The sequence below is a fragment of the Cetorhinus maximus genome, chromosome 18 (assembly GCF_964194155.1).
Source record: "Cetorhinus maximus chromosome 18, sCetMax3.hap1.1, whole genome shotgun sequence".
In the NCBI taxonomy this organism is placed as follows: Eukaryota; Metazoa; Chordata; class Chondrichthyes; order Lamniformes; family Cetorhinidae; genus Cetorhinus; species Cetorhinus maximus.
Window position 1 is genome coordinate 72,021,397 of NC_135896.1, and position 19,083 is coordinate 72,040,479.

At 43.9% G+C, this 19,083-nt stretch overlaps 1 protein-coding gene across 1 annotated transcript in view; it reads left to right on the forward strand.

Moving 5' to 3' along the window:
* Positions 1–19,083, forward strand: part of wdr21 (WD repeat domain 21) — a 122,494-nt gene that overhangs the window by 6,131 nt on the left and 97,280 nt on the right. The window contains exons 3-4 of the mRNA XM_078563286.1: positions 7,925–8,039; positions 9,535–9,638. Coding sequence (XP_078419412.1) covers positions 7,925–8,039; positions 9,535–9,638 — 219 coding nt within the window. The remainder of the gene's footprint in view (positions 1–7,924; positions 8,040–9,534; positions 9,639–19,083) is intronic.

The following is a 19,083-nucleotide window of genomic DNA, read 5'->3' on the forward strand; positions in this document are numbered from 1 at the left end:
CCGAATGGCAGGCAGTGACTAGTGGGGTACCACAGGGATCGGTGCTGGGACCCCAGTTATTCACAATATATATGAATGATTTAGATGAGGGAATTAAATGTAATATCTCCAAATTTGCAGATGACACAAAGCTGGGTGGGAGGGTGAACTGTGAGGAGAATGCAGAGATGCTTCAGTGTGATTTGGACAAGCTGAGTGAGTGGGCAAATGCATGGCAGATGCAGTATAATGTGGATAAATGTGAGGTTATCCATTTTGGTAGCAAAAGCAGGAAGGCAGATTATTATCTGAATGGCTATAAATTGAGAGAGGGGAATGTGCAATGAGACCTGAGTGTCCTTGTACACCAGTCGCTGAAGGTAAGCATGCAGGTGCTGCAGGCGGTAAAGAAGGCAAATGACCCTCATAGCCAGAGGATTTGAGTACAGGGAGAGGGATGTCTTGCTGCAATCGTACAGGGCCTTGGTGAGACCACACCTGGAATATTGTGTGCAGTTTTGGTCTCCTTATCTGAGGAAGGATGTACTTGCTATAGAGGGAGTGCAGCGAAGGTTTACCCAACTGATTCCTGGGATGGCGGGACTGACATATGAGGAGAGATTGAGTCGATTAGGATTATATTCGCTGGAGTTCAGAAGAATGAGGGGGGATCTCATAGAAACCTATAAAATTCTAACAGGACTAGACAGGGTGGATGCAGCAAGGATGTTCCTGATGGTGGGGGAGTCCAGAACCAGGAGTCACAGTCTGAGGATATGGGGTAGACCATTTAGGACTGAGATGAGGAGAAATTTCTTCACCCAGAGAGTGGTGAGCCTGTGGAATTCGTTACCACAGAAAGTAGTTGAGACCAAAACATTGTATGTTTTCAAGAATGAGTTAGATATAGCTCTTGGGGCGAAAGGGATCAAGGGGTATGAGGAGAAAACGGGAGCAGGCTATTGAGTTGGAAGATCAGCCATGATCATAATGAATGGCGGAGCAGGCTCGAAGGACCAAATGGCCTACTCCTCCTAGTTTCTATATTTCTATGTTAATATAATACTAATTAATTAAAATAATATTAATGTAATAGTTAATCGATTTTATCTGGCCTCTAGTTACCTGCTTTCTCTCTCCCTCCTTTCTTAAATAGAAGAGTTACATTTACTATTTTCCAATCTGTTACTTTTCACTTTATACATTAATGATCTAGATGAAGGAACTGAGGGCATCCTGGCTAAGTTTGCAGATGATACAAAGATAGGTGGAGGGACAGGTAGTTTTGAGGAGGCGGGGAGGCTGCAGAAGGATTTGGACAGGTTAGGAGAATGGGCAAAAAAGTGGCAGATGGAATACAACGTGGACAAGTGTGAGGTCATGCACTTTGGTAGGAAGAATAGAGGCATAGACTATTTTCTAAATGGGGAGAGAATTCAGAAACCTGGAGTGCAAAGGGACTTGGGAGTCCTAGTCCAGGATTCTCTTAAGGTTAACTTGCAGGTTGAGTTGGCAGTTAGGAAGGCAAATGCAATGTTGGTATTTATTTCGAGAGGACTAGAATATAAAAGCAGGGATGTGCTGCTGAGGCTTTATAAGGCTCTGGTCAGACCACATTTAGAATATTGTGAGCAATTTTGGGCCCCGTATCTCAGGAAGGATGTGCTGGCCCTGGAGAGGGTCCAGGGAGGGTTCACGAGAATGATCTCAGGAATGAAAGGCTTAACATATGAGGAACGTTTGAGGACTCTGGGTCTATACTCGATGGAGTTTAGAAGGATGAGGGGGGATCTGATTGAAACTTACAGAATACTGAAAGGCCTGGATAGAGTGGATGTGGGGAAGATGTTTCCGTTAGTAGGAGAGACTAGGACCCGAGGGCACAGCCTCAGAGTAAAGGGAAGACCGTTTAGAACAGAGATGAGGAGAAACTTCTTTAGCCAGAGAGTGGTGAATCTATGGAATTCATTGCCACAGAAGGCTGTGGAGGCCAGGTCATTGAGTGTACTTAAGGCCGAGATAGATAGGTTCTTAATTGGTAAGGGGATCAAAGGTTACGGGGAGAAGGCGGGAGAATGGGGTTGAGAAACTTATTAGCCATGATTGAATGGCGGAGCAGACTCGATGGGCCGAATGGCCTAATTTCTGCTCCTATGTCTTATGGTCTTATGGGACCTTTCCAGAATCTGGAGACTTTTGGAAAATTACAACCAATGCATCTACTATCTCTGCAGCCACTTCTTTTAGGTCCCTAGGATGAAGTCCATAAGATCCTGGTGACTTGTCAGCCTTCAGTTCTAATAGTTTTCTCGGTACCCTTGCCCTGGTGATTGTAATGATTTTAAGTTCCTCCTTCCCTTTAACCTCTGGATTTGCAAGTATTTCTGGGCTGTCATTTGTGTCTTTTACAGTGAAGACAGTCACAAAATATCTGTTCAAAGCTTCCTCCATTTCCTTATTTCCCATTATTAATTCCCAGATAAACTGTCTGGAGGACCCACACTCACTTTAGTTACTCTTTTCCTTCTTAAAAACTTGTAAAAACTCTTACTATCTATTTTTATATTTCTAGATAGCTTTCTCATTCTCTAATTTCTCCCTTGCGTCAATTCATATTTGCAGAAGAGAGTTCTAAATTTCTACCACCCTCTGTGTGAAGAAGTGTTTCCTAATTTCACTCCTTAAGAAATAGTTTATCTCTATGTACACTATCTGTCCCTCATTAATATCTTGAAAACTTCAATCATATCATTCCTTAACTTTTAAAATGTTAGGGAATACAAATGCAACCCTAATAAATTTAATCCCTCCTCATAGGGTTAAATCTATGCTGCACTTCCTCCAAGACCTTCCTGAGGTGTGATGCCCAGAACTTCAGGGCTTTGTGTAGGTGAAGCCTCTACTCCTCTAGATATAAAGGTCAGTATTCCATTAGACTTTTGATCATTTTCCATACCTTTTCATGACATTTTAATGATCTATATTCGTGGTCCCTCAAATCTCTTTGGACCCTCACTGTCTCTAGTTTAGAAAGAGACCTGTTCTATCCTTTCAGGACCAAAGTGGATGACCTCATATTTGCCAACATTGAAATCCATTTGCCATGGTTTTTACCCATTCTCTTTATCAATATCTCTTTGTAGTGTTGCACTTTCATCTATACTGCTTACAATGCCACCTGTCTTTGTATTGTCAGCAAATTTAGATATGTGGTTTTCTACCTCATCATCTAATTCATTCATAAATATGATGAATAGTTGAGGCCCAATACATATCCTTGCCACAAATAACATCCTGCCAATAAGAGTACCTGCTCTCTGTCCACTTGGCACTTCTGGCTGAAGCTTGTTGCATATGCTTCAGCCTTATTTTTTGCTCATTATAGTTCAGTTTCGGGTTTCTGGTCTCTTTAAGTTGAAGGGCTCCTTGTTATATGATTCAAGAAAAATAGCCTGGCGTTTATTACTCTCTGTTCCTGTTCTCTCTGCATGCCTCTCTCTCTGCATGCCTCTAAATGAGAATACATTTAGATCTGCCTTTTCAGCGAATTTCCTAACCAGGTCAATGATCACTATTAAATAAATGGTCACGCACCTTTAGACTGTTAACTAAATTTAGCTGCTAACACATTATTAATTTGGCTTGTCCCCTTGGACAGGGTTTTCCGAATAGGATTTTGATGCTCACCTAACGTGATACAAAATATACGCAATCTTAATAAAACAAATGCACAATCTTTTGAAATTAGGTTTGAGATTTTAAATAGTAATCAATCAAGATCAATAGACTGACTACCAGAGCCAGGAGAACAGCTTCACGAAAGTTTTTGCAATCCAGCTGTTCCACAAAGCAAATCTGCTGTATATGCTCCTGAAAGGTGGTGACAGTCTGTTAACCAAAAGTTTCTGACAGTGTGCTCCAGTTTGTTTAAAATAACAAATTTCTTCAAGATTAAACTGTTTCCATTTTACCTAAATTCATATATTAGGAAACGGGGAGGGAAGTGGAGGGAAAAGATTCAACAAATCTCTATGTGTTGGCTTCTGCACTCTGACTCTTGCCTTGTCTGTGCTCTGTCGCCTGCTGATTCCAAACACAGCATCTGAACTTTTCATAGACCTCTGGCTCGTGACCAACCTCCTATGATCCCTCCTTTTACGCCAATAGTGACCTATTCCTTTCAATAGCTAGTTTCAACAGATCTATTAAAATGAAGGATGAACGCATTTAGATGATGCTGCACCGCCCCAGCTTGCCAAAATTGCACATTTCAGCCCTCATTGGCACTTATGCAGTGCTGTCCATCGCTAATGCACCTCAACTGTTTTGTGAAAACCTCCATCTACCAGCTAAACAAAACCAAGTTCTTCATTTAGCATTCCCCGTGTCACTAGATTCCTCAAGAAAATTTTGAGAGCAATCAAATCGCTGTCCTTCCCGAGGATGGTCCTGCTTTCACAGCAATTCACAGAGCAGTCCCACAGATCTAAACACACTCTCATTTAGAGGCATGCAGAGAAAACAGGAACAGAGAAGGTAATAAACAGCAGGATATTCTTCTTGAATCATATAACAAGTGGCCCTTCACTTTAAAGAGACCAGAAACCCGAAACTGAACTATAGTGAACAAAAAATAAGGCTGAAGTATATGCAACAATCTTCAGTCAGAAATGCCGAGTGGATAATCCATCTCGGCCTCCTCCGGAGGTCCCCAGCATCACAGATACAGTCTTCAGCAAATTCGATTCAGGCCACGTGATGTCAAGAAACATTTGAAGGCACTGGATACTGCAAAGGCTATGGGCCCCGACAATATTCCAGCAACAGTACTGGAGACTCCTGCTCCAAAACTTGCCGCGGTTGTAGCCAGGTTGTTCCAGGACAGCTACAACACTGGCATCTACCTGGCAATGTGGAAAATTGCCCAGGCACGTCCTGTACACAAAAAGCAGGACAAATTCAACCCAGCCAATTACCAACCCATCAATCTACTCTCGATCATCAGTAAAGTGTTGGAAGGCCTATCAAGCAGCACTTGCTTAGCAATAACCTGCTCACTGACGCTCAGTTTGTGTTCCACCAGGGTCACTCAGATCCTGGCTGCATTTCAGCCTTAGTTCAAGCATGGACAAAAGAGCTGAACTCCAGAGCTGAGGTGAGAGTGACTGTCCTTGACATCAAGGCAGTACTTGACTGCGTGTGGTATCAAGGTGCCCTAGCAAAACTGGAATTAATGGGAATCAGTGGGAAAACTCTCCAATGGCTGGAGCCTTAGTGAGCACAAAGGAAGATGGTTGTAATTGTTGATGGTCAATCATCTCTGTCCAGGACATCACTGCAGGAGTTTCTCAGGGTAATGTCCTAGGCCCAACCACCTTCAGCTGCTTCATCATGTTCCTTCCATCATAAAGTCAGAAGTGGGGATGTTCACTGATGATTACACAATGTTCAGCACCATTCGTGACTCCTCAGATACTGAAGCAGTCCATGTCAAAATGCAGCAAGACCTGGATAAAATCCAGTTTTGAGCTGATAAGTGGCAAGTAACATTTGTGCTACACAAGTGCCAGGCAATAACCATCTCCACCAAGAGAGAATCTAACTATCGCCCCTTGACATTCAATGGCATTACCATCACTGAATCCTCCACTATCACCATCCTGGGGGTTACCGTTGACCAGAAACTGAACTGGACTAGCCATATAAATACTGTGGCTACAAGAGCAGGTCAGAGGCTAGGAATCCTGCAGCGTGTAACTTGCCTCCTGACTCCTTAAAGCCTGTCCACCAGGTACAAGGCACAAGTCAGGAGTATGTTGGTATATTGTCCACTTGCCTGGATGACTGCAGCTCCAACAACAATCAAGAATCTCAACAACGTCCAGGACAAAGTAGCCCACTTGATTGGCACCCCATTCACAAACCGCCGACACAGTGGCAGCAGGGTGTACCATCCACAACATGCACTACAGGAACTCATCAGGGCTCCTTAGACAGCACCTTCCAAACCCATGACCACTACCATCTAGAAGGACAAGGGCAGCATACATATGGGAACACAACCACCTGGACATTCTGCTGCAAGTCATTCACCATCCTGACTTCGAAATATATCGCTGTTCCTTCACTGTCACTGGGTCTAAATCCTGGAACTCCCTCCCAAACAACACTGTGGGTGTACCTACACTATATGGTCTGCAGTGGTTCAAGAAGGCTGCTCACCAGCACCTTCTCCACGGTAATTAGGGATGGGCAATAAATGCTGGCCTAGCCAGCGATGCCCGCATCCCATGAATGAATAAAAAAACTATAGTTGCAGTCTGACTGATATGTGACTCCTGCCTAACAAATAGGGCTCCATTAAGTGACACCCATACTTGTACCCACTACTGCAACTTTAGCATAACTTAGTATTGTGCGGCTCTAGAAATGAACGGTATCAATTCATCACATGTTTGTGGCAAATGGTGAGCATATTGGACAACACTGTTCTAGAACATATCACTGCAGAAAACTATCCGGGTGCACTCACGAAATTCACTACCTTCTGATGTGCTTCTCTACTTATCCTAATCTATGAAAATTTAAGTCCCTCTTTTAAAATTACTCTGCCTTTGCTAATGCTTGTCTGATCTCAGACAATATACCGCTTCACAATTGCTACCAGGGGGCCTATACACAATTCCCAATCTAGTCTTAAATCCTTTTGTATTTCTTAATTCTACCCCATAAAATCTCCACTGGCTACTTCTCGTTATATGCTGTCTTATGATTGAACTGATTTTTATCCTTAATCAGTAATGCTCCCCTCTACCATCTTCTGTATCTTTCTTGTTGATCTTCCAAACTGATCTGTCTAGTTCCCAGTCTTGGCTAACTTTCAGCCATGTCTCAGTAATTGTTACAGTGTAATACCTTCAAAGTTTAATTTGTGCATTTAAATAATTCAATTTGTTCCTTATATGTGAGTTTGTATAAAGAATGTTTATTTGGGCCACAAATCCTAATCTGTACTGCAGTTCTAATGTTCTACTTAAATGTTTCTTATTTGCCTTTCCTGGTTTAATCACTTGGGTTCTTCCGGTTTTCCCTTTACCTGTGATGCCTAAAGCACAATTTTTGACTGTTACTTTACTCTTTTCCATTTCGTTTGTTCTAGATCTATCATCTATTCAACCTTTCCCTTTTGAGCCTTCCCTCCCATCACCCCCCCCGCCCACCACCAAACCTGCCCTGCCACCCCATTTATTATTTAAAGCCCCTGTGACCATCCTATTCATCCTTTCCACTCGGACCCCGGTGCCAGCCCAGTTCAGCTTGAGCCTGTCCCAACAGTACAATTCCTTCCTGTCTCAGTGCTGGAATTAGTGTCCCGTGAAATGGAACCCCACTTTCCTACATGTGTTCAACTCCCTGATCTGCTCATCCTTGTGCCAATTTGCACATGGTTCAAGTAATAATCCAAAAAATTTTAACCCTTGAGATCATGTTGTTTAATTTAGCTTCTGGTTCCTGGGACTCCTGAAATTCCCAATGTTTTTGTTCCCAATGTGGACCATAATGGTTGGATCCTCCCTCCTCCCTCTCCAATATCCTTTCAAGCCTGTTGGCAATGTCCCTCACCCTGGCACCAAGCAGACAAGATACCAGTACAAAAATCCTGGAAATCCTTCTTATACAGTACTGTGGGTGTACCTATGCATGGACGCCAGTGTTTCAAGAAGACAGCTCACCACCATCTTCTCAAACAATTAAGAAAGCTGGCTTTGTAGAAACACCCACATCCTGTGAACGAATTAAAAATACTTATTGATCATTGAGGAGACGGCCTTTGCATTCCAAATAGGTAAAATCATCAAATATTGGAGAGTAATTCTGGCAGGAGGTGAACATTGATGCAATCCCAGTGCTGTTATTGCCGCATAACTGAGAATGTTTCGTATAGTTACAGAAATGAAGAGAAATAAGTGGCATGGTGGTAGCCAATTTGGATGGCAAGATCGCCAACGACATCGTTCAAGGAGACATCGAGAGCATAATAGTCGCTTGTCAAGAGAATGGTAAAACTTTACTACTGCTTGTTACCATGCAAGGGAGAGTTGGCCTCAAAGTTTGGCATTTTTAGTCAGACCTTAAAAAGTTTTGTTTGTCCCTGGCTGCTTGTGTAATGGCTGTTGTGCTGATAATGGGCACTATAACTCACTCAGTCAAATCAGTTTCTTAGAATCGTGGAAAGATATGGCACAGAAGGAGGCCATTCAGCCCAGAATGTATGTATCCTAGTCCCCTACTCTTTCCCCAAAGCTTAAGTATTTATCCGATTCCCATACACAAGTTATTATGGAACCTGCTTCCTCCACACTTTCAGACATCAAAATGCACAGCCTGAGAGGGTAGTGGAGGCACAGTCAATTGTGGCTTTTAAAGGGAATTGGATAATTATCAACAGAGAAAATGATTTCCGGGTTACAGGAAAAAGGGAGGGGATGGGACTTGCTGAGTTCCTCTTGTAGAGAAGGCACAGACACAATGGGTGCAAACGGTCTCATGTCCTGTATCATTCTATGTTTTTTATTTGAATAAAGACAAGTGCATGTTGGGAAAATGCTCTATTTCCTTCTTTCTTTTCCCTGTTGTCCCTCAAACTCAATGTGTTGGAGTTTGAAACCTGATCTACTGCTGATGAAAGATTTTTAGTAGTTAACATGCCCATTTATAGGAGCTGATTCTTAGCTGTCGAAGATGCCTCCCAGACCTAAGTATCTGGAAATCAGCGAATGTGTTGGCTGATTGAGAGACTAGTCACTTTGTGGTAGGTTTTGTTTTAACTGATAAGTTTGTTTCATCAACAAAGCTGGATTTTACTTGAAGAAAGGCTGCTGTAGAGACTTTCAGAATCACACAGTGCAGAAGAGGCCCTTCGGCCCATCGAGTCTGCACCAACTGGTGAGAAACACCTGACCTACTTACCTAATCCCATTTACCAGCACAAGGCGCATAGCCTTGAATGTTATGACGTGCCAAGTACTCATCCAGATACTTTTTAAAGGATGTGAGGCAACCCGCCTCCACCACCCTCCCAGGCAGCGCATTCTAGACCGTCACCACCCTCTGTGTGAAAAAGTTTTTCCTTACATCCCCCCTAAACCTTCTGCCCCTCACCTTGAACTTATCTCCCCTCGTGACTGACCCTTCAATTAAGGGGAACAGCTGCTCCCTATCCACCCTGTCCATGCCCCTCATAATCTTGTACACATTACAAGACTTGTTGAGGTGTCAGCTGTGGCTCAGTTCATAGCACCCTCGCCTTTGAATCAGAGGGTTGTGGGTTCATGTCCCACTCCTGGAAACCAAGAACTGTGAATGTACTCGAAAGAGTTACAATCTGTGACTGTTGATAACTCGAAAGAGTTACAAGACTCGTTGTGTATATTTCTTTGAGGTTTAGACTAACATTAGTATAATATGTCAAAATGGTTACAATGTTGAGGATTTGAAGTAATTCTATGAAGACACAGTACTTATTACTTACTTTCCTAAATTTATGATGTTTAGGAGTCAGAGATCTGATCCTGATTCGTCATTAAGTGAATTGAGTGAGCAGAATAGTTCAGCAGCTGAATCAACTAGCAGTGCTTCTAAGTCGACTGATGTGCCAGGCAAGTATACACACCTGTATCGTTTTGTGTTGTTACACTGTCTACTCCTGATAATTCAGTCATTTGTTGCATTGAAAAAAATTAACCATTTCTATTAAGTAATGTAAATAACACAGAAAAGTGATAAATAGGAGCTAAAGCATTGAATTTTCAGATAATTGAATTGAATAACTTTAAATTAAGAGGAGTAGCCTGTAATATATTCCAGTGTACAATTTGTGAATAATACCCTTGGCATGATGATATAAAGATTTGTTGAAACAGGACATCCATTTTCTGGCCCCAAAAGAGAATCTTGAGTTGGCTTTCTTTTCTTGATTAATTTAAAATTGGAACATACCTTGGCTTAATGCATTGGAATCAGCAAGGGCTTATCTGAGAGCAGTTTGAGAACTCTAACAGCAATGGGACCCTGGCAAACCTTCTACCTATTTAATGTGTAGATTGCTTTGTATAATATTCAGTATACAATAGGTGTGTAATTTGAATGAGAAGTGCTACCCCACTTTCTGCCCTCTTACCATGCATTCCCTTAAGTATTGCAATGCTTTATTAGTTCCTGTTTTTGGTAACTTAGCAACATATGAAATTGTGCACGATTATATAGTGACTTCCCTGATGTCATCCCCATCTAGTGTATACTGAGTTTGTCCTGGTTTCAATCTAGTTTGTGCTACGGTTGCTAATCTCAGTTGGGACCCCATAATAGTTGAGGGAGGGGAAAATCATTCAGTTTCCATTCTTGATCAGGTCCATTCATTCTGCTGGAAAATGTGCATGTAGTCTTTCACCTTGGTCAGGACAGGGCTCAGCAGCAATGCCTTCCATGTTCACCTATAGTCTGATGATACTCACTGTCAAGATTGACACAGGACTTTTGTCTGTTTGAATCAGATACTAGAGATCTGCTGCTGTTTGTATAACACTACCCTACCAGCAGTTAATACCCTGAGGGAAGAGGAAAGGGTGAGTGATGATTAGATGGGGAAAACCTGTATACATATGGTGCCTTTAACGTAATAAAACTTCCGATGCTTCACAGGAGTGTCATAGAGCAAAATTTAACACCAAGTCACATAAGGTGACATTAGGGCCTATGACCAAAACTTTAGTGTAAGAGTTGGTTTTAAGGCGCTTCTTCAAGGAAAAAGGGGAGGTTGAGAGGTTTAGAGAATTTTAGAATTCCAGAGTTTAGGGCCCAGGCAACTGAAGGCATGGCCACCAATAGTGGAGTGATTAAAATCGGGAATTATGATGAGTGCAGATATCTCAGAGGATTATAGGGCTGGAGGGGATTGCAGGGATAGGGAGGTGTGAGACCATGGTGCGAGTTGAAAATAATGATGAGAATTTTAAAATCAAGCCGTTGCTTGACCAGGAACCAATGTAGATCAGACAGCACAGGCGTAATAGATGAACAGGACTTGATGTGAGTAAGACAACAGTTTTGGATGAGCTCAATTTGGGAGGCCAGCCAGAAGTGCATTGACATTATCAAGTCTAGAGATAACAAAGGTGTGAATGAGGGTTTCAACTGTTCTACTCCAGGAAGCCACTTGGTGAAGGATGGAACTTGAGCCAATCTTAGCACACTTCTGTATTTATTTACAGTTACACATTACAAGCATACACCACTTAACCCAATAATCACAGGTTTGGTCTGTGACTATTTATAGGTGCTCAAATGAATCCCTAGTTAATGCCCACTGCGTGCATACAATTAAACACATCAGTTAACATCAGCAGCAAATTATGGGTGATATTACGTATATGAAAATAGGTGGTCTTAAAGATGGTTAAATATGTGGTCGGTAGCTCATCTTGGGGTGAAATATGACAGCAAGATTGCAAACAAACTGGTTTGGTCTCAAGACAGTTGCCAGGGAGAAGGATGAAGTCGGTAGTTGGGCAACGGAGTTTGGAATGGGGACTGAAGACAATGGCTTCAGTCTTCCATTGTTTATTTGGAGGAAATTTCTGTTCATCCACTATTAGATGTTGGATAAGCAGTCTGATAATTTAGGAATGATGGAGAAGTCACAAGTAAGGTGGTGATAAGGTAGAGCTGAGAGTCCTGTTTTCGGATAACATCACCGAGGGTCAGCGTGTAGATGAGAAACAGGAGTGGGCCCAGGATAGATCTTCAGGGCCACCAGAGATAATAGTACAGGAGCAGGAAGTGACATTGCAAGTGACACTGGCTACAATTAGATAGGTGAGTGCAGTCCCACTCAGCTGGACAATGGTGGAGAAGTGTTGGAGGACGATAGTGTGGTCAACTGTGTCAAAGGCTGCAGACAGATCGGGAAATGATATGGGGGAAAAGATTTTTGTCTCAATCACCTGGGATGTCATTTGTGACTTTGATAAGAGCCGTTTTGGTACTGTGACAGGAGTGTTATCAAACAAAATTGAACATCAGGCCACATAAAGACATTCAAGAAAGGAAGGAGAAAGGAGGAATTGGAGTATTGAATAAGGACTCCTTCCATTCAAATTAGCCCTCTTTCAATTTAGAAGTTCTGCTTTAATTTGTTTGTTGTTCTTCTGCATTACTAATCTAAATCTTACAATACAATGATCACTTTTACCCAAGTGTCAGAAAATGTGAGATCCTCCGTTTGGTAGGAAGAATAGAACACAAAATATTATTTAAATGGAGAGAGGCTACAGAATGGTATAGGAGGATCTGGGTGTCTTGGTACATTTTTAAAATTCATTCATGGGATGTGGGCATCGCTGGCTGGGCCAGCGTTTATTGCCCATCCCTAATTGCCTTTGAGAAGGTGGTGGTGAGCTGCCTTCTTGAACCACTATAGTCCATATGGTGTAGGTACACCCACAGTCCTGTTGGGGAGGGAGTTCCAGGATTTTGACCCAGAGACAGTGAAGGAATGACGATATATTTCCAAGTCAGGATGGTGAATGGTTTAGAGGAGAACTTCCAGGTGGTGGTGTTCCTATGTGTCTGCTGCCCTTGTCCTTCTAGATGGTAATGGTTGTAGGTTTGGAAACTGCTGCCTAAGGAGTCTTGGTGAGTCCCTGCAATGCATCTTGTAGATGGTGCACACTACGTTGGTGGTGGAGGGAGTGAATGTGGACTTGGTGCCAATCAAGCAGGCCGCTTAGTCCTGCATGGTATCGAGCTTCTTAAATATTGTTGGAGCTGCACTCATCCAGGTAAGTGGAGGGTATTCCATCACACTCCTGACTTGTGCCTTGTAGATGGTGGACAGGCTTTGGGGAGTCAGGAGGTGAGTTACTCGCTGCAGGATTCCTAGCTCTGACCTGCTCTTGTATTTGCCACAGTATTTATATGGCTAGTGCAGTTCAGCTTCTGGTTAATGGTAACCCCCAGGGTATTGATAGTGGGTCATTCAGCGATGGTACTGCCATTGAATGTCATGGGGCGATGGTTAGATTCTCTCTTGTTGGAGATGGTCATTGCCTGGCACTTGTGTGGCGTAAATGTTAATTGCCACTTGTGAGCAGGTTATTACTAAGCAAGTGCCGCTTGATAGCACTGTTAATGACCCCTTCCATCAGTTTACTGATGATCAAGAGTCGACTGATAGAGCAGTAATTGGCCAGGTTGGATTTGTCCTGCTCCTTGTGTACAGGACACACTTGGACAATTTTCCACATTGCCTGGTAGATACCAGTGTTGTAGCTGAACTAGAACAGCTTGGCTAGGGGTGCAGAAAGTTCTGGAGCACAAGTCTTCAGTACTATTGCCGGAACATTGTCAGAGCCCATAGCCTTTGCAGTATCCAGTGCCTTCAGCCATTTCTTGATATCACATGGAGTGAATTGAATTGGCTGAAGAGTGGCATCTGTGATCCTGGGAACCTCTGGAGGAGGCCAAGATGGATCATGCATTTGGCACCTCTGGCTGAAGATTCGCTGATATGAGCGTGATGATGCGAAGCTTGGGAGTGTTGTGAACTGCGAGGAGGATGGTGTGGAACTTCAAGAGGATATAGACAAGTTGGTGGAGTGGGCAGATAGGTGGCAGATGAAGTTCAGTGCGGAGGAGTGTGAGATGATGCATTTTTGTAACATGGACAGACAATATAAAATAAGGGGTGAGATTTTGAAGGGGTTGCAGAAGCAGAAAGACCTGGGTGTATATGTGCATAGATCATTGAAGGTGGCAGGACAGGTGGAGAAAGCAGTTAATGAAGCATATATCCTGGGTTTTATTAATAGGGGCATAGAGTATGAGAGCAGGGAGATTATGCTGAATTTTTATAAGATACTCGTTAGACCTCAGCTGGAGTATTGTGTACAGTTCTGGGTGCCATACTATAGGAAGGATGTGAACACATTGAAGAGAGTGCAGAAGAGGTTTACGAGAATGATTCCAGGGATGAGAAACTTCAGCTATGAGGATAGATTGGAGAGGTTGTGACTGTTCTCCTTGGAGAGAAGGCGGCTAAGAGGAGATTTGATAGAGATGTTCAAAATCATGAGGGGGCTGGGCAGAGTAGGTAGGGGAAGCTGTTCCCGCTCGTAAAAGAATCAAGAACGAGAGGGCACAGATTTAAAGTGATTTGCAAAAGAAGCAAATGTAATGTGGGAAAAAACTTTTTCACACAACGAGTGGTTCAGACCTGGAATGCACTGCCTGCAAGTGTGGTGGAGGCAGGTTCAATTGAGGCATTCAAGAGGGCATTAGATGATTATTTGAATAGAAACAATGTGCAGGGATATGGGGAAAAGGCAGGGCAATAGCATCAGGTCATAATGCTCATTTGGAGAGCCGGTGCAGACACAATGGGCCGAATGGCCGCCTCCTATGCTGTTAAAATTCTGTGATCCTTGCAAATGCTTTGTCTTATCTTTTGCATTGATGTGCTGGGCTTCCCTATCATTGAGGATGGGGATATTTGCGGAGCCTCCTCCTCCAGTGAGTTGTTTAATTACCCACCACTATTTGCAACTGGATGTGACAGCACTGCAGAGCTTAGATCTGATCCGATAGTTGTGGAATCGCTTAAATTTGTCTATCACTTGCTGCTTATGCTGTTATGCAAGTTGTAGCTTCACCAGGTTAACACCTCATTTTTAGGTATGCCTGGTTTTGCTCCTGGCATGCCCTCCCGCACTCTTCATTGAACCAGGGTTGATCCCCTGGCTTGGTGGTAATGGTGGAGTGGGGGATATGCCAGGTCATGAGGTTACAGATTGTGGTTGAGTACAATTCTGCTGCTGCTGATAGCCCACAGCCATCACTCCTACCGATACTGTCTTGGACAGATACATCTGTGGCAGGCAGGTTGGTGAGGATGAGGTCAACTATATTGTTGGTTCCCTTACCACCTGCTACAGACCCAGTCTAGCAGCTGTGTCCTTTAGGACTCAGCCAGCTCGGTCTGTGGTGGTGCTACTGAGCCACTCTTGGTGATGGACATTGAACTCCCCCACCCAGAGTACATTCTGCACCCTTGCCACCCTCAGTGCTTCTTCCCAAGTGGTGTTCAACATGGAGGAGCACTGATTCATCAGTGGAAGAGCGCTGATTCATCAGCTGAGGAGGCGTGTTATGTGGTAATCAGCAGGAGGTTTCCTTCCCATGTTTGCCATGAGACTTCATGGGGTCTGGAGTCGGACGTTGAGGTCTCCCAGGGCAAGCCCCTCCTGACTGTATACCACTGTATCGCCACCTCTGCTGGGTCTGTCCTGACAGTGTGACAGGACATACCCAAGGATGGTGATAGTGGTGTCTGGGATATTGTCTGGAAGGTATGATTGCATGAGTATGAATGACTATGTCAGGCTGTTGCTTCACTAGTCTGTGAGACAGCTCTTCCAATTTTGGCACAGTGTTAGTAAGGAGGACGTTGACAGGGTTGAGTTTCCATTGTCATTTTTGATGGTGGTCCATCCGGTTTCATTCCTTTTAGGCTTTTTAGCAGTTTGATACGACTGAGTGGCTTGCTAGGCTATTTCAGAGGGTATTTAAAAGTCAACCACATATTGATGTGCGTTTGGAGTTATTTGTAGGCCAAACCAGACAAGGACAGCAGATTTCCTTCCCTAAGTGACATCGGTGAACCAGATGTGTTTTTACGACAATCGATAATGGTCATCATTAGACTTTTAATTCCAGATTTTTATTGAATTCAAATTTCACCATCAGCCATGGCAGGATTCAAACCTGGGTCCCCAGAGCATTATCCTGGGTTTCTGGACTACTAGTCCAGTGACAATACCACTATGCCACAAAAAGTTAGCATCCAGATACATCAAGTAGGCAAATGGAATGTTAGCCTTTATTGCAAGAGCAATGGAGTATAAAAGCAGGGAAGTCTTGCTACTACAATTGTACAAGACATTGGTGAGGCCACACCTAGAGTACAGTAAGTCCTCCATTGACTCACTTAACGTTGTTTTGCCAATAAAGTAGTGACAACCAACAGTTTAACGTGGCGAGTTTCGCTTCAGTGTTGTTTGCCACAGACTTCCTGTTCTGTGGCCTACACTTATACATGACCTTTCCCCAGCGCTTCCACTCCCATCTCCCATTCTTACTTTTAACGCCCCCATGTCTGTTGCCACCACTGGGGATTTCTTCAAATGCTCCTCTTCTCCTCACTCCATTCCTGGTCTGAGCATGTGCTCCATCTAGTAGAAGAAGGTGGTTGGTGCAGGAAGCAGATGAACTCTACTTCAGTGGCAACCTGCACCAACCAACATCTGCCATTGGATGGACCCCCTTCAATCCAAATCTAGGTGAGTGTGTTTCTTTAATATTTATTTACATTCACAGTATATTGTATTTCTTTAAAATTTTAGTGTTTATTTTATTTTAGAGGTTATTTCATTTATAAATGAAGGCCTTTAGGAATGGACAGCATTTCAACTTATGTTTTAATTTTTTTCTGCCGAGAAAGATCCTAAAGTACCTAATATGCAGTATTTATTTTATATTTAGTGATTTATTCTATTTTGCAAGTTATTTCAGCTAGGAATGCACAGTTCAGTACTGTATCTCAACCTGCACATTGGTTTTTCTGGGTGAGAAATATCCGAAGAAACCTAACTCTGGTTTTCACAAAAACGGAATGAAATCGTATGGACCACCCGGCATCGACCTAGGCACCAGAAACGACAACGTCAATCGCAGCCCTGTCAACCCTGCAAAGTCCTCCTTACTAACGTCTGGGGGCTAGTGCCAAAATTGGGAGAGCTGTCTCACAGGCTAGTCAAGCAACAGTCTGACATAGTCATCCTCATGGAATCATAGCTTACAGATAATGTCCCAGATTCCACCATCACCATCCCGGGATATGTTCTGTCCCACTGGCAGGACAGACCCAGCAGAGGTGGCGGCACAGTGGTATACAGTTGGGAGGGAGTTGCCTGGGAGTCCTGAACATCAACTCTGGACCCCATGAAGTCTCATGGCATCAGGTCAAACATGGGCAAGGAAACCTCCTGCTGATTACCACCTACCACCCTCCGTCAGCTGACGAATCAGTGCTCCTCCATGTTGAACATCACTTGGAGGAAGCACTGAGGGTGGCAAGGGTGCAGAATGTACTCTGGGTGGGAGACTTCAATGTCCATCACCAAGAGTGCCTTGGTAGCACCACTACTGACTGAGCTGGCTGAGTCCTAAATGACATAGTTGCTAGACTAGGTCTGTGGCAGGTGGTGAAGGAAAAACATACTTGACCTCATCATCACCAACCTGCCTGCTGCAGATGCATCTGTCAATGACAGTATCGGTAGGAGTGACCACCACACAGTCATTGTGGAGATGAAGTCCCACCTTTACTTTGAGGATACATTGTTGTGTAGTGTTCCCACCGTGCTAAATGGGATAGATTTCGAACGTATCTAGCAACTCAAGGCTGGGCATCCATGAGGTGCTGTGGGCCATTAGCAGCAGCAGAATGGTACTTGAACACAATCTGTAACCTCATGGCCCAACATATCCCCCACTCTACTATTACCATCAAGCCAGAGGATCAACCCTAGTTCAGTGAAGAGTGCAGGAGGGCATGCCAGGAGCAGCACCAGGCAAACCTAAAAATGAGGTGTAACCTGGTGAAGCTGTAAAACAGGACTACTTGCATGCCAAACAGCATAAATTGCAAGTGATAGATAGAGCTAAGCGATCCCACAACCAACGGATCAGATCTAAGCTCTGCAGTCCTATTACATCCAGTTGTGAATGGTGATGGACAATTAAACAACTCACTGGAGGAGGAGGCTCCACAAATATCCCCACCCTCAATGATGGAGGAGCCCAGCACAGCAGTGCAAAAGATAAGGCTAAAGCATTTGCAACAATCTTCAGCCAGAAGTGCCGAGCGGATGATCCATCTCGGCCTCCTCCGGAGGTCCTCTGCCAATTTGATTCACTCCACGTGAATCAAGAATCAAGAAGCGGCTGAAGGCACTGGATACTGCAAAGGCTAAGGGCTCTGACAATAATCTGACAATAGTACTGAAGACTTGTGTTCCAGAACTTGCACACCCTTAGCCAAGCTGTTCCAGTACAGCTACAACACAGGCATCTTCCCGGCTAAGTGGGAAATTGCCCAGGTATGTTCTGTACACAAAAAGCAGGACAAATCCAACCCAGTCAATTACCACCCCATCAGTCTACTCTTGATCATCAGTAAAGTAATGGAAGGGGTCATCAAGCGGCACTTTCTCAACAATAACCTGCTCACTGATGCCCAGTTTGGGTTCCGCCAGGGCCACTCAGCTCCTGACCTCATTACAGCCTTGGTTCAAACGTGGACAAAAGAGCTGAACTCCCAAGGTGAAGTGAGAGTGACTGCCCTTGGCATCAAGGCAGCATTTGACCGAGTGTGGCATCAAGGAGCCCTAGCAAAACTGGAGTCAATGGGAATCAGGGGGAAAACTCTCCGCTGGTTGGAGTCATTCCTGGCACAAAGGAAAATGGTTGTGGTTGTTGGAGGTCAGTCATTTCAGCTCCAGGACATCACTGCAGGAGTTCCTCAGGGTAGTGTCCTAGGCCCAAGCATCTTCAGCTGCTTCATCAATGACCTTCCTTCCGTCAAACGGTCAGAAGTGGGGAGGTTCACTGGTGATTACACAATGTTCAGCACCATTCGTGACTCCTCAGATACTGAAGCAGTCCATGTCCAAATGCAACAAGACCTGGACAATATCCAGGCTTGGGCTGACAAGTAGCAAGTAACATTCACGCCACACAAGTGTCAGGCAATGACAAGAGAGCATCCAACCATCGCCCCTTGATGTTCAATGGCATTACCATCACTGAATCCCCCACTAACAACATCCTGGGGTTTATCATTGACCAGAAACTGAACTGGACTGGCCATATAAATACTGTGGCTACAAGAGCAGGTCGGAGGCTAGGAATCGTGCAATGAGTAATTCACTCCTGACTCCTCAAAGCCTGTCCACCATCCACAAGGCACAAGTCAGGAATGTGATGGAA